This window comes from Corapipo altera, unplaced genomic scaffold, assembly GCF_003945725.1.
Source record: "Corapipo altera isolate COAL_440 unplaced genomic scaffold, ASM394572v1 2, whole genome shotgun sequence".
Classification (NCBI taxonomy): domain Eukaryota; kingdom Metazoa; phylum Chordata; class Aves; order Passeriformes; family Pipridae; genus Corapipo; species Corapipo altera.
Genome location: NW_020884890.1, coordinates 3,498,870 through 3,515,286, shown reverse-complemented (window position 1 = coordinate 3,515,286; position 16,417 = coordinate 3,498,870). Strand labels below are relative to the sequence as shown.

The window sequence follows — 16,417 nt, the reverse complement described above, 5'->3', positions numbered from 1 at the left end:
GCATCATACCACAAAATGGTAAAATAGTCTGACACATTCTAAGCCAGCAAGCACAGTCAGAATAAAAAGTCATTCTGTGTCTTCTTAGTGTAAATAATAGAGATTCTGAAGCTGCCTCCTGTGGTACAGTAATCAGACTTCTACTGTAATAGCTGTAAGTCTTCTGGTGTGTTTCTGTAAGATGTATAGAGTATGCCTCTGTTTTTCCTTAATCCTTTTTTTCTAGTTCTAATCCATCTTTTAGTGGAACTGACAAAACTGTTCTTACAGTATTGGAAGATGTATTTGGCTGTTGTGGCCTTTTGCCTACGTTTAAGGGGTTTTTTTTGAAAGAAAAACACTGTAGAGCCAATAATCCTCCTACATCATCCCATTAAATTGCATGGCTTAAGGTCCAGCTTGTCTAAACCAGTAGAAATGGTCATTGAAGTCAAGTAGCTAAAAGAGAAATGCTGCACATATTAGCTGTCACTGTCAGAAAGAAATTCTACACAGGGGAAGAATGAAGAGAAAGAAAATTACAGAAAGATCAGTCACTTCTTTTAAAAGAAGTTTCTAGAAGAAAAAATTGAAAGTATCAATCTGCTTCCTAACAAAGACAGAAAATGGTTGACATACAATGCCAAGAAGTTTTCAACATTCTTTCTGTATGACCTGAAGCAAAAAAACTTGATATTTCCCTGTCTATAAGAAAGATCTGACCACGCAATAAAAGAATAATCATAGAATCATAGTATTGCCAAATTTTGGGACCTCTCTAAACAGGAACAAAAAGTAATTTCTGTTGTTACGTGGTAATAAACCTTTGGGATAAGGAAGAAGTAGGTTATGTATATCTTGAGTTCATCAGCATTTTTATAAGGAAACATAGGGAACACTGTCTCAATGAAACTACCACAGAACAACATGTAACTCACTGGAAAAAAAGTACTAAAAGATGATAGTCATTCAGTGTGGAAAAGAACATCACTGGAAGTGTTTTGGGTCCACTAATGCTCTTCATCAATATTCCTTGTCAATGACCTGAATTATTGAATTAGGAATATTGTGGCTTAATTTGCAGATGGCACCAACCTGGGAAAGAAACAGGAAAACCTCTAGAAGTGTTCTGGAAAAAAAAAAAAGATTCAGCTGAGCAAAGATGAATCCTCTTTGGCAGTCATAAACAAATACGTATAAACTGGGAGCAACCAAGTAGCAATTTGCAAAAACATATCCAGAGAATTCAAGCTGAATAGGATTCAACCATGTACTGGTATTGTGGAAAAAGAAATCTCTACATGGAGATATTTGTCCAGGAGTTCTGCTTGTGTAAGAAGTGATGTAGTTCCCTGTCATATGTCAGGAATGTACTAGCAGGGTCCTGCCAATCTGACTTGCCTTGATGACTTTGACTTCCAGGCTTCATCTCAGACCTATCTTGCAGGATGTCTGATCGTCACTGTTCTGTGGCAGACCTGGTCAGCAGCAATGGACCTGCTCAGCTTTTCTCATTTGGGTGCTGTGGGACTGTATTGCTTATCAGTGAGGTTTTGCTCTATTCTGCCTTGCTGTCATATTACCTATATGAATAATAAAAGTTGATTAAATTTATTAAATTAAACCTATCTGAACACAGTACTTTAAAATATGGTATTGACAGACTCTACATACAGAGTCAACACAGGGTATGACTGGAATGTGTGTTGGTAACCTCTAGCTATCTCACAGATCCTATTAATACTTATTGCTTTAAAAGATTTTGTGCCTCTGTATGGAGCTGTAGGTATTCAGATTTTGAGGGTGACACACTGAAAAAAGTTGTTATCCATAATGTTACAGTTCAATGGTGAATGAAGATTATTGTCTGAAAAGCACTGGTGTTCAATAACTAGTGACCAAACTGTTAGAGAACAGCTTGTTACCATTAAAGAACTCGGTTTAATCTGACAATTTGTTACTTTGTAAATATGTCGGATAATTTACATTTGGGTACACAGGGTGATTCCGTGATGGATTGCATTCATGTAATGGAATTAACAATGCCTTTTAACTCTCCTGTGTTGGAGCATTAACTGAAGCATGTGTAGGTAAAAATGAATCTCCAGGGTTGACCAGCTCTTCCAAATGTATCAGTGAAGGGAAATTAATGTGTCTGTGCCGAGAATTTCTGCTCTAGCATAGAGGTGACTAGGAAGAATTGGCCAACGGTAATTACTTAGTAAAAGTTTAAAAGAAGGCCAGAAAGGGATGTGGATTCAGGCTTATAAAGGGCATGCTTTTGGTTCTGCAAGGTCTGCCTGTGAAGTCTGTCCACTGGGGACTATATGAATCAGAACTGACCTCTGAGTAAATTCATCGGTAGCCTAGATGAAATCATCTTTTGTTGCCTGTGTCAGGTGCATCAGCTTGCCATTATTGTCACATTAGTTTTTACAGTAAACAATTTAATATGTCTGAGGTAGAACTTCTGTGGTATCAAGGATATTATAAAATGTATATGTATTTGTTGATACCAAAATGAGTAAATGGTAAGAAGGTGGACTAATTGCTATTTAAGATTCCTCTCCAGATTCAATTGAGCTTAAACGATGTATACCAGTTTTTGCTGAAAAAATGTTTTCAGTCCTCCTATCAGAAAATCATAACATAAAATTCAAAGTGAGTTGCAGTGATTACTTTTCAGCTTCCGTTAGAGCTTTTTGAGAAATATCCAATGAAACGTTATTTCATCAAATGATGACATGATGGGATAAAAACTGACTTTTGGCCTAGAAGCTTTATTTTTTTCACTTATCACTTAGTTGAGGAATCTTCATAAAAGATTTAAAACTGGTGAAATTCTTCACTTCAAACCTAATGACAGAAAATTAAATTGCAAATCTGTTGAAATTACTTTGCCTTAGATTATTTATTTATTTCAAAACTGGAATATGTAGGAAAGAAACTGAGGTACAAACACCCTAAATACTCATGATAGTACATTCTTATAACGTCTTTCTTACAGATTATGTGTACATAAACACAAGTTTTAAGTTGTCCCCAAGCTGGACTGAGAAATAAAACAATATGCAAGAAGAATACAACAGAGAAAATTGCATCTTCCTCTGTATCTTCTCTTGTTGTAAGTGGTTGCTTCAATACAGCAATCATATTTATTTATTAGAGGAGCTGGTCACTATAAAACATTTTCCTGTTGTATTGTTTGAGGCAAGAGCATTATTTGTTTTCCCTGCCTTTCATGGTGTGGTGAGTTGACCCTAGCTGGATGCCCGGTAGCCATTAAAGCCACTCTATCACTCCCCTCCTCAAATGGACAGCTGAGAGAAAGCATAAGGAAAAGCTCATGAGGACTCATAAGGATTGGGAGAGATCACTTACCACTTATTGTCACTGTCAAAACAGACTCAGCTTGGGGAAATTAATTGAATTTATTACTAATCAATATTAGAGCAGGATAATGAGAAGAAAAACAGAATCTTAAAAACACCTCCCTCCCATCCCTCTCTCATGGGGCATGAGGGTTACGGTCAGTTCATCACAGGTTGTTTCTGCTGCTGCTCAGGGAGAGGTGTCCTTCACCTGCTCAAGTGTGGGGTCCCTCCCATGGGAATTAGTTCTCCACAGACTTCTCCAATGTGAGTCCATCCCAGGGCTGCAGTTCTCCATGAACTACTCCAGCTTGGGATCCTTTCTACAGGGTGGAGTCCTCCAAGAATAACCTGTTCCAGTGTGGGTCTCCCCCAGAGGATCAGAAGTCCTACCAGGAAAAGCCGCTCCAATGTGGGCTTCACTCCCCATGGGTCCGAAGGGCCCTGCCAGGAGCTTCCGCCAGCATGGACCTCACATGGGTTCACAGCCTTCACTTGGGCATCCACCTGCTCTGGTGTGGAGGAGACCCAGAGGCTGCAGGTGGATCTGTGCACCCATGTGGACCTTCATGGGCTTCAGGGGCACAGCTGCTTCACCATGGTCTGCACCACGGGCTGCAGGGGAACCTCAGCTGTGGCACCTGGAGCACCTCCCCCCCCTCCTTCACTGACCTTGTGGTCAGCAAAACTGTTCTCCTCATATATTCTCACTCCTCTGAGCACCATTACACCTGCACAGTAACTTTTCTTCCTCTTAAATATTATCACAGAGGCCACCTCTGATTGGCTTGGCATTGCCCAGCAGGGGGTCTGTCCTGGAGCTGGCTGGCGTTGGCTCTGTTGGATGTGGGGGAAGCTTCAAGCAGCTTCTGATAGAAGCCACCCCTGTAGCTCCCCTGCTACCAAAACCTGGCCATGCAAACCCAATACACATGCAAAGGTGATTTTTTTTTTATGCTGTTAATGGTTGCACATTTTTTAAAATTTTTATATTCTGTAAAATTTTTGCAATAAGAACAATTTTTGTGCTTGAAATTCTAGAGGACCCAAGGAAAAGTAGGATTTCATTCTTATAGGTGATGAATAACAAAAACAGTAGTAATCAGTCTATTCCAAAAGACAAATTAATAAAATGGCTTGTATGTAATTATTGTCACATCCAGTACAAATAAGGAGAGACTGGTAACCCGTTAGTATGCATGAATCTTAATGATAATGAATTAAATTCTGTCATTTCTTTCTTTCAGTCTGTTTAAGCTTTTCCTAGATGTAATTTTAACAGGAACTATATAACTTTTTTCCCAGAAGTAGTATTTGTTCAATAACAGTGAATTAATGCATATCAAATCCTGCTGCCTCTGACAATAACCCTTAATGTGAAGTTTCAGTTAATAGCTTCAGATGTACCTGCCATCCAGAATATAAGGAGCCATGTAGTGAAATTGCCATGAATCACTGTGTGGCTGGACTATGTCAGAATGGATCACAATGCAATGATCTCCCTGGAGAGCTTGTGTCATAATCTGACTAGTAAAAACCACCTTTGTCAGGAGTCATTTGTATTTGTCAGAAAGAAATGTCTCAAGACTGTAAATGGGGCATTTCTGGAAAAAAAAATTAAAAAATTAAACTGTTGCTAAATTTCCATTCTCTAAATTTATGAAGTAAATGGGTATCTGTAGCAGAAAAATAAGCAGAAAAATAATTTCTTTTTATAAGAAATAGTGTATTCTTAAGTTCTGCATCTGAATCTGTTTTGATGAGAAACTTTACTCAAAACCAGATGTTAAATATCAAAACTGAGCCATGAACCCACCACTCTTTGGTCTTCAACTAAATATAATAACTTCAGGTATATTTGTATGAGTTGCAGTACTTTGATAATTAATTCAAGACACAGAAATAAAAACATACATAATTAAGAACTTTATTTCAAGTCTGTAAAATTATTATGAATATTCATTTTTATTTTGTCAAAGACAAAAACGTGTTAGCTTTCCTATATTCATTATCTCTACTTAGATGATAGTCACATAATCACATGTAACAGCTATACATATATCTATCTGTGTATAGCGATAACCATCATTGATCAATGTTTCCATTTTACTACTTTATAATAATTTTTTATATTAGTTTTATGTAGTACTTCAGTAAGCAGATGTTAACAGCTATTTGCAAAGGCAAAAATGAGAGAGACTTAAATTTTTAATGGCAGTCAACAGGAAGGAAAACTTCAGCTGTGTGAGAATGTTGCGCAGCTGGTGTTCAGGGTGGAATTGAAATATAGCTTGAAGACACCTTTCTTCTGATTTAGAAACCAAAGTGACTGTGTAGGGCAGTTTTAATATGCATTGTCTTGTATTTATGCCTCAAAGGGTTGTTCTACAAGCCAGAATTTCTAAAGTGCAGCATGTTCCAGCAATCTACCCTGATGGTCAGAAGTTTCTGTCTCACTACTTGCAACAAGATGTTCAAAAATTAAAAAATCTTCTAGATCAGGAGCTCTTTAGTCATGCCCTAACAGCACGGTTTACATTTCCTTTAGTTTGAAGACTATACTATGCTAGGTCCAAGCAGGACTGAACTTTTAAAATTTTGTAATATTTTTTTACTCTGAATCCACACTTAATAAATGCTATTAAAACATTTATAAATGCTATTGAAACACAAAAGGTTGTGTTTGGTTTTTAAAACTATCACATTATGCTATAGGAATACAGATTTTTTGGAACATCTTTGACCAAAGACTCTTCCTTTTTCTCCTTTTTGTCTAAAATATTGACGAATACAAAGTCAGGTATGGGGCAACTCAATGGTATGCTAAAATCTGTTCTGGCAATACCTGTGCTACTGAAGCATGGTATTACTTTATAAATATTTTTCAAAATTAAATGTGAAGTTCAGATCTTCAGCCAGACTTGGCTTGTAAGACATTGCAATTAACGATGCTTAGCTCACTGAACCAAATCTCTGGTTTAAATCTTTAGAGGCTTTCCATGCTGCACTTGTTAAATTATAATAAATTGGTCCAGTCTATTTTGATATTTGTCATACAAAAAATACTTAGAAATTTTTTAAGTACTCAGTTAATAGGAGACCAGGAAATTATACTTTTTATACTTTAAGTCACTGAGGGTTTATGACCAAAGTAACAAAAAACTGTCTAAAATTTGAAACTTCACAGTTATATTCAGAATTTGGATACTAGCGCCACACCCATGGATTAATTTTTCAATTGCTTTATATCAATTTATTACTTTTATTTTGTTTGAATTTTTTTTAGTGAAACAAATATACACTTGAAATTTGTTATTGTGTATGTTCAAAAATAAAGGAGCTATTATCAATGAAAATTATGATTTTTCTTACTGGATGATGGCTTCAGAAACTATATCATGGCCAATATACCTAAAGTGTAAAATGTAGTTTAATGTTTTATCTTTCAAATTTATTTTTTAAATGTTGTGCATCCATACCCCTCAATAGGAAACATAGATGCTTAGTTTTCACAAGATTAAGTTTCTTATTAACTACAAGTTAACTGGTTCAAAAAATCAATGCCAATATGCTGCCAAACATGTCTGTTCTTGTAATACCTGCTTTATAAGAGAATGTATTGGGACAATTTTTTTTTTTATTCATTTAGAAACATAGGATGTTTTCTTAGTGTGGTGACAGACCACCATACTAAAACTCGGAAGACTTTTATCAACAATGTGCTCACTAATAGGAATTTTGTGTAAAACCACTTGAAGAATTTGACATTCTATCTAATTCTCATGAAGAGTCATCGTGTCTTGAATGTATTTTATTATTATTGCAAGTACTGCTTTACCATTGACTTTATCATTATCTAATTGTTCCATTTAGAATTGCTTTGTATATGAAACTGAAACTTTCAAAGAGACTGGAATATTTTACCCTATACTAAATACGATTTTGAAACATAAGAGCAGAAAATTACATAGTAAATTGGTTTATCACTTGTCTGTTTTTCTGGACTAAATGTGATAGTAAATTTCTTATGTTGTCTATTACTCTATTTTTCATCAGGTTTTACTGGTCAATTCTGTGAAGCAGATGTTGCTGCCTGCCTATCACAGCCATGTGGAGCCTCCAGCATCTGTAAAGAGACATTGGATGGTTATCTTTGTTTCTGTGCACCTGGCTTTATAGGTAGGCTCAAAGTGGTGTTGTTTAACATGTTTAAGTTAGTCCTAAACCAGAGAAAAGAAGGTTATTCAAAAGTAACAATAGATATGATTTAGCAGTGTGCCTCTGATTCAGGCAGAAAAAATTTTTATTTCCTGACACACAAAAGTACTTGGCTGTGTAAGAGTATTCAGCTGTAAAAAATACTGACTACAAGGGACTATTTCCACTCCAGTAATTACTTATACTATTTTAGATATGGTGTCTGTCTTGCACTGATGTGATTTGAACTCACAGCCATATGCAAGTTGGCCTTAATTTATCTTCTTCATGCTCTCTGTAATAAAAAGTCTGCAGTAACAAGGGCGTCAGCTGCCCAATGTACATTCAAGATCCCGAGCAGGTTTAACTACTCATGTTTAAATATGCACTGCATGTCATTGTCATTAATCTGACTAGATTAAAATTAGTTTGGCTATGTCAGCATACTGTCATGGCAATTCCAGATTACAGTGTAAAAAAAAAAATATCTCTAGATACAGAGACATATATCTTTGATCAGCTATATGACAAAATAATCAAGGGCAGTAGGAATTCCCTGAGTGGTAGATCAGCCCTGCAACCTGGATCCATCCTGTCTAACTCCAGGGACTTGGACAGGGCTCCTAAAACAGTAGTAAGATGACACTACACTCTCTCTCAATAGTTAAGGAGGACACAGACAACCAGAGGAACTCAGATCCTGAATAGACTGCATACCTCTTAACTTTTTGCTCCACATACTATTGTAGGTATCCATTTAGGTGAAATAATCTGTAATTTAATAGCTGTAATATTTATGTCTTTAATGTAATGAAATGCTATAGGCTGTTTCTAAGGTTGGTTTATTATTATCATTATACATAAAATTGTATGATGTTACTTGTGATAATTATTTGTGAGGTCTTATTTTATTGAAATGTTCATTTAAATTCTTATACTGTATCTAAATAACAGTGGATTGGTATTTTTATTGTATACTTTTTCTATGGCCAAACAAAAACTTGAAAGCCCCTCTGAAGCAATCAGGAGGTTTCTACCTATCTTTTAGGTATAAATAATAATAAATTTGATGCCATTATTAGCTGTTTGGATAATTCATATACAAAAAGCAAATACTTTCTCAGCTTTTTTCTACCTCAAAGACCAGAAAAAAATATTAGATACCACATTCACAACTAGAAATCAGCATCTATATTTTTTTCCTTCATATGTTTAGAAATACGTGTCAATACCTAACTTGTTAATTATTAATTTTAAAAAAATGAAAATGTGTCCATAATGAAAATCTTTCCCAATATTTCCTATAGAGATCTTCATAACAAATTAATAAATCAATGAAAAAATAATATTAGAGAAAACACTGATATTTTAATATTTTGACTTCGATACCATACTTACACTTTTGTGATGTTTTAGGAAAACTCAAGGCTTTATTGTCCTTAAAAAATGAAAATATGAGAATTTTTGACTACATCTATAATCTGTAGTATTCTCATCCAATCTTTGTTGAACATTATGTTCTAAATATACACTCTATTTTTGCCTTTAATCACCAAGAAATGAATTCCCCAAAGACATTTTATGGCTCATTGGTAAAAATTCTCTAACCTCAGTTATTTAATTTTGTTGTTGCTGCTTCCCCTGGTGACTCACAAGTGGTGTGTTCCTACTGAAGTGAAACCTTCACTTGTTTCCAGGTCATAACTGCGAGATTGAAGTGAATGAGTGTCTTAGTGGCCCTTGTCACAATGGAGCTACTTGTGTTGATCGTCTGAATGCCTTCAGTTGCATCTGTCAGGATGGATTTGAAGGTATTAAAAAATCCACAGAACTATAACTTAGTAAATCTACTTTGAGTTTTACACTAATTTTTTAACATATTGGACAAGATGCATATATACTTATATGGTTATCATCTGAAGTTATAAACATGTCAGTTAGGGAAACTGCATCTTGACCAAATTATCTATTTTGTTTTCGTTATAGCCTGGGTCTGAGTGTTTGCTGCTGACTGGTGGCTTGGCTGTTGAAAACAGATTTGTGGGGTTCTGTGAAATTTTGCAAATAGAAGATACTCTTTTCTGCAAGATTTTTAAACATTTGGTAGCTTTAATACAATAGAATTGAGGAAAAAAACAACATGTGGTAAAAGTTTTGGTTTTGGCATATTTGTACAGTTCATATAAAAAATTTAATCACTTTGAGAAGTAGATCCAATAATATCTGTAGCTATTATTTGCTTTAAGCTCAGATCAAGAATTTAAAGTGTATCCATTTTAATTTTAGAGCACCATTTTTTAAACATGGCTTTTTAATAATCCATAATTCAAATGTCATAGTGCAAAACATTACATTTCTACTGCTAGTTATATTCAGAAAAAATATCACATTTTTGTTTCTTAAAATTCCTTTAACTCCCAAACCTTGCAATTGATGTAATTTTTCACTTATTCTTCAAATGATAAAAAATTAAGTTCACTGAGAAATATTAGCAATAAAGTATTTTTACACTTGAGTAGTTATGTGAGGGTTTTAGCTATAGTCTAGATTGGAATAAATTTTCTTCTATCTATAACAGATTTCTTTTTCAATTTTCTAGGAGTACATCTGTTGCCTTATCATGAACACAAGAAATATTTCCTCTCGTCACTTTAGTGCAGTACATTATATTTGGTGTAATTTGTTTTCTGCTCTTCTATATTCATATAATAGGAAAATTGTCTTTAAGCCCTAGGAATCTATTTGATGACTATACTTTTAATATTTTTGAAAAATTAGTGAACAACTTAAACATTTAGAAGATGAACATCTGTCATAGATTCCTGAATATGAATATAAAAAGGATGTAAAACACATTCTAGTATGTGACTATATTCAGTTAATGTTTGGTTTTTAACTAAATGTGCTATGGAGTAACTTCTCTCCCCTTTGCCTAATTTATATGTACAGGTACAACTTGTGAAGCAAATATAAATGAATGCCACTCTTCTCCATGTTTTCATAATGCATCATGTGCAGACCTTATCGGTGGCTATGAGTGCATCTGTCTGCCTGGCTTTACTGGTGAGTTGTTTTCATGGTGAACCTTGTTTTCCACAGCAAGGTAGTCCACAAAGCATCCATTAAGACATTATGGACTAATTTGCTTGTGTATTATTCTCATTTCTCTTTATCTACCCTGGTGTAATGTTTCATTTCCATTCCAACAAACTGGAACTCTGACTGCATCTACAAACTACATAGTACAAGATAAATTAGTCCACATTTAAAAAGCCCTTCAAAGCTTACACAAACAGGGAAGATTAGTTATCATTTAGTAACTCAGAAATAAGTTGTTATGTATTTGTGGTGATAAAAGCTAAATGGATGCTGATATTAGTAGTGTGGTTCTTTATTTGGCTGATGTATGTTAGCTTCTCTTCAAAAGTTGCTTGAGATTTTTGTGGTACAAATAAATTGGAATTGGCACCTGATTGTCTTAGTAAGTGTTCAAATCTTTCATCTTTTCAAAGGTGCAAGATGTGAAACAGATATAGATGAGTGTGCTTCATTTCCCTGCAAGAATGGAGCCACCTGCATTGACCAACCTGGTAATTATTTCTGCCAATGTGTGGCTCCGTTTAAAGGTAATGAACACCAAGGGAGAGGGGAAAGCAAATATAATTAACTTTAGAAAGCATTTCTATCAATTGTCTGAACTCATTTCACTCTTCCTACAGCATTATTAGTCCTTTATTTTCTCAAGCAAAGCTTTTAAGATAACCAGCCAAATATACCCTGTGTTGCAAGTAAGGTGAAGAAACATTGTTTTTATATCTACTAGGTGTGTTTATTTATTAATAAAAATTGATAATTTAAAATCAGTTTATTAACAGAACAAGATTGCTTACAAAATGAGAGCTACATGTCCATTAAACTGTCATCAGAAAGATTGGTTTCTTCTCTACAGTTTTCTCTCTAATTTTATTGGTCATGGTATTTTATGAATTACTTTTTCGTTATTAGAAAGTAATTTATAGCTCCCTTGGAATCCAGAAACTCTGTGTGATTATTTCTTTTGATGATTTTAAAGGTAATACATTTAAATTACAAGGTTTATTGTCATCTTTTTCATAGAAATTTTAGTATTAAATTTTAAATACTCACTGTTAAAATAATTTAAAATAAAGTGTATTATGTTCTTGAGCACATCTAGTTCAAGTGATAATGTCAATTAAAAACACCTATTGATTTATAAATTAAATATAAACACATTTTTCCTTAGCAGTTCAATATAATGAAACATACTTAGGATTCCAGAACAATCATTAAAAGGCAATTTTCTTGATACATTGAAACAAGAGAACTTTTCCCTTTTAGGCAAGATGCTTGAATAAAATTTTTTATTCATGAGCTCGTGAATAAACACTTGTGTTTGTTCTTATTATTTTAATTAATGGCCAAAATTTAGTTTGTCATTTTCATTAGTTTTAATTTATGTTCTACTGAATAAAATCTAGTACAATCACAAGTAAATGACTACTGTAGGACCAGAATTACCTCTGTGCAGGAAGATGTGAAATTATTTTCAGTACATGGTTAGAAATACTGGTCTCTGAAGTACTTGTTACAAAAGAAGTAATATTTTCAAAAGACTTGTTATTCGTTTAGATATTTAAGTAAATAATTAAAAATTTAGGAAGTCAAGATTTCTGTAGCCAACCTTCAAGAAGCTAGCAGCATCTCATACTCTCAATGGAAAAGTTAAGCCCTGCTGGCAAGATTCATAAAATGTAACTGAGATCCTCTGAGAACATAACAGGAGAAAGTAGTTAATAACCTGCTGTGCCACTTAGACACTCACAAATCTATGGGACCAGATAGGATTCACTCGAGGATACTGAGGAGCTGGCAGAAGAGCTCACCAAGCCACTTGCCATCATTTATCATCAGTTCTGGCTAAATGGGAAGGTACCAGATAACTGGAGGTTTGCCAGTGGGACAATCATCTACAAGAAGGGTTGGAAGGAGGATTCAGGGTACTACAGGCCTGTCAGCTTGACTTTGATGCCTGACAAGGTTTTGGAAGAGATCATCATAAGTGCCATCATGGCACTTACGCCATAAGTGGCACATTCAGAGCAAACAGGGGATCAGGCCCAGTCAGCACGGGTTTAGGAAAGTGAAGTCCTGCTTGACCAACCTGATCTCCTTTTATGACCAGGTGACCCACCCAGTGGATGAGGGAAAGGCTGTGGATCAGAACTGTCTATCTGGACTTCAGTAAAGCCTTTTATATTATCTCCCATGGCATTCTCCTGGAAAAGCTCTCAGCCCATGACTTGGGAGGATTAAGAACTGGCTGGATGGCCAGGTCCTGAGAGTGGTGGTGAATGGAGCCACATCCAGCTGGTGGCTGGTCACTAGTGCAGTTCCCCAGGGCTCAGCGTTGGGGTCAGTCCTGTTTAATATCTTTATTGGTGATCTGGATGAGGGGATCGAGGGCACCCTCAGTCAGTTTGCAGATGACACCAAGGTGGGTGAAAGGTAGGAAGGCTCTTCAGAGGGAGCTGGATGCAGTGGATCAATGGGCCAAGGCTAATGGTATGTGGTTCAATAAGGCCAAGTGCTGGGTCCTGCACTTGGGTCACAACAACCCCAGGCAGTGTCTGGGGGCAGAGTGGCTGGGAAGCTGCCTGGCAGAGATGGACCTGGGGGCTCTGGTCAACAGCCAGCTGAACATGAGCCAGCAGTGTGTCGAGGTGACCAAGAAGGCCAATGGTATCCTGGCCTGTATGAAATAGTATGGTCAGCAGGACTGTCCCGCTGTACTCAGCACTAATGAGGTCACGTCTTGAGTACTGTGTCCAGTTCTAGGCCCCTCACTACAAGAAAAACATTGAAGTGCTGAAGCGTGTCAAGAGAAAGGCAATGGAGCTGGAGAAGGTTATGGAGAGTAAGTGATATGAAGAGCGACTGAGGGAATTGGGATTTTTTAGCCTGGACAAGAGGAGGCTCAGAGAAGACCTTATCACTCTCTACAACTACCTGAAAGGTGGTTGTAGCAAGGTGGGGGTCAGCCTCTTCTCCCAGGTAACTAGTGACAGGACAAGAAGAAATGACCTCAAGCTGTGCCAGGGGAGGTTCACGTTGGACATCAGGAAGAATTTCTTCACTGAAAGGGTGTTTAAGCATTGGAATGGGCTGTCCAGGGAAGCAGTGGAGTTGCCCTCCCTGGAGGTGTTGAAGAAATGACTGGACATGGTGCTTAGTACTATGGTTTAGTTGACAAGCTGGTGATTGTTCAAAGGTTGGACTCGATGATCTTGGGCATCTTTTCCAATCTAAATTATTCTATATTATGTTCTATTCTATGATAATATTCTTTGTATAGCATGTCTGAGACTGTTCACTGGTTTATAACTCTGCTCAACACCTTCCAAGATCAAATTCTTATACTGATGTTGCCTAGATTTATGTTGGTATAAATAAAAGAAGATTTAGTGTCATATGAAAACTCTACCTCAGTCTCACACCATCTGTTTATTTAGTATTAAACTGTTGTAAATGTAGTCTTTAAGAGATTCATAGTAAGCCAATATAATGGTTAGTTAAACTATGTTTTTTAACTGTGTGAATACATTCAGGTTACTGTAATGAATAGCTCTGTGTGCACTAATTACAGATCACAGAATTATTTTGTTAAGAAAGTACATATGTGATGTTAATGGTAGAAGTTATGTAGGAACACCTGTTGTACTTTTAAGTATTTTCACAGTTTTTCTTGCTTGCGATATTCTCAGTGGAAAACCATAAATACTGTATTATGAATGCTGTCATTTGCTTGGAAAACAATCTGAAGTTGTATTTCCATAATATATTGCAAAGATTTGATTCTCTAATCACAAAATCTGACTTGAAGGGCATGCTTTACTACTAGTAACGTGTAATATATTAGGAACATTTACCAGTTGATCAAGAAGTGTATATCAGACCTCTATTATACTGAATGGAGAAATACAGAATACAGAGCATGATTTGGACATTCAGGTGCATTCTTATGAAAGGTAACCTGTCAGACTGAGCTAGAAATTGATTCTATGTGTAGAAACTTCTTTCTATATGTTTATCTCGCTTTCTTCTTTATTTTCTTGTCTATTCTCATTTGTTTATTTTGACAAGGAGACTGTGGATGATTATGACCAGGAAGTTTTGATTTTTCCATTTTGTTTTTTCTTTTCCTTGATTTCCTCTTGGTTTTGAAAAGGAAACAGAAAATTTTTACTTTCTTCACATTTCAAATCTATTGAGAGCAAGTATAGCTACTAATATTTATGTGCCACAAACTTTTTGATATCCTGAATGTTTATTTTTTTATTTTAATAAATCTTAACAAACTGTTACATTAATCTTATATGAATAAGAAAAGTCATAGAAATTTAATTAAAATATTTCTATGCACTCATAGCTTCTTGTATTTTTCTTGGGAGGTGCAGTGGGTTTGTTTTGTTGGTTTTTTTAAAACATAGATTTTTCTATTTGACAAAATGTTTTAACTCATTCCATTGACTTCCACAGAATACTGGAAGATATCTAAGGCTTTTAAGAAAAATGATGCTTGGGCATTGTTATATAGTTTTCTTCAAATGTCCACAGTCCAGGCTGTGCAAATTAACTCTTCAAACCTGATATCTGAATGAGGATTTACTTTTCTTATGGGTACAAAACTTTTTTTAGAAAATCCAATTTCCATGGTAAAGTTAATGCATGGAGAGCACTGGAGAAGTATATCTTCTGATGCTGCTGGTGTAACATGGTGACAGAATTAATGTATTCTTCTCCGTTAGTGTTCCTCTGAGAGAAAATTTCCCCACAGCTAGTGTAAATCACTGGTCTTTCTATATATTCTAGTATTTCATTGGAATTTTTACCACTGAAATTGTTACCTTTGACTCTTCTCAAATGTTTAGATGAACACCTTGAGTGTACTAACAGTCCATCTAGGCATAATTCAGATATGAAATAACATCCTTGTCAACTTCTAATAATTTTCTAATTACTAAATATGATATCTGAAGTATTTTCATCCTATTTCCTCCAAAGTCCTTCTCCTGTGGAGGACTAAATTGATTTTCTGTTTTCTAAAATCATTGAGTTTTACCTGTAGTCCTGATAAGATATAAGAAATGAACTTCAAAGTCCAAATACTTTTACACCATAGCTCTTTTGACCTTGTTTTGGAAAAGCTCAAGATTTGATTAACGAAAGAAAATCTTTACCAGATCATGTTTTTAACCTGTTTACAGAATGAGACTCCTATGTAAACCCACACAGAAATCCTAGAAGTTACTGAGCCTCACTGAGCCTGTGACTAAGGTTAAATGGAGAAAAAAAAAATAGCATCCAGATTTGTATAATATGCTTTTGCCATTTATAATACTTATCTATGCTGGAAGTACTGTATGTGTTTGTGAACATGTTCTAATTAATCAAAAATGACAGTCCAGTTATAAAAGTCCAATTCTCTGTTTCTGTCTGCTTTCACTGGTGTTCTGCCAGTAACTTGTATAGTACAAAACATTATTACACTTCACACAAAAGCTGAAATGCAACTTGCCATGCTTGCTGCTGCTTATGTATACTGCAGTGTAATGTTCTTTACATACAGGATTTAACCTCAGTATATTTCTCGTATAGTTGCCTCTACTTGGTTGTAATATATTAGTACCTGCAAATATTCTACTCTTTTTAGAAATGTCTCCCTCCTCCACCTGTTTTCTATCATAACAAAGGTACAAGTATAGTCGTGTATATAGAACATTTTTTATCGGTGGACATTCTGAAGTTAAGTTCAGAAAGCGAGAAGGAATCAGCTGTTGCATTCCCTACTG

General features: G+C 35.4%; 1 protein-coding gene across 1 annotated transcript in view; it reads left to right on the top strand.

The window, feature by feature from the left end:
* EYS (eyes shut homolog) overlaps nt 1-16,417 on the top strand; it is an 853,574-nt gene that overhangs the window by 292,750 nt on the left and 544,407 nt on the right. Inside the window, exons 16-19 of the mRNA XM_027644956.1 lie at nt 7,407-7,529; nt 9,245-9,358; nt 10,497-10,610; nt 11,060-11,173. Coding sequence (XP_027500757.1) covers nt 7,407-7,529; nt 9,245-9,358; nt 10,497-10,610; nt 11,060-11,173 — 465 coding nt within the window. The remainder of the gene's footprint in view (nt 1-7,406; nt 7,530-9,244; nt 9,359-10,496; nt 10,611-11,059; nt 11,174-16,417) is intronic.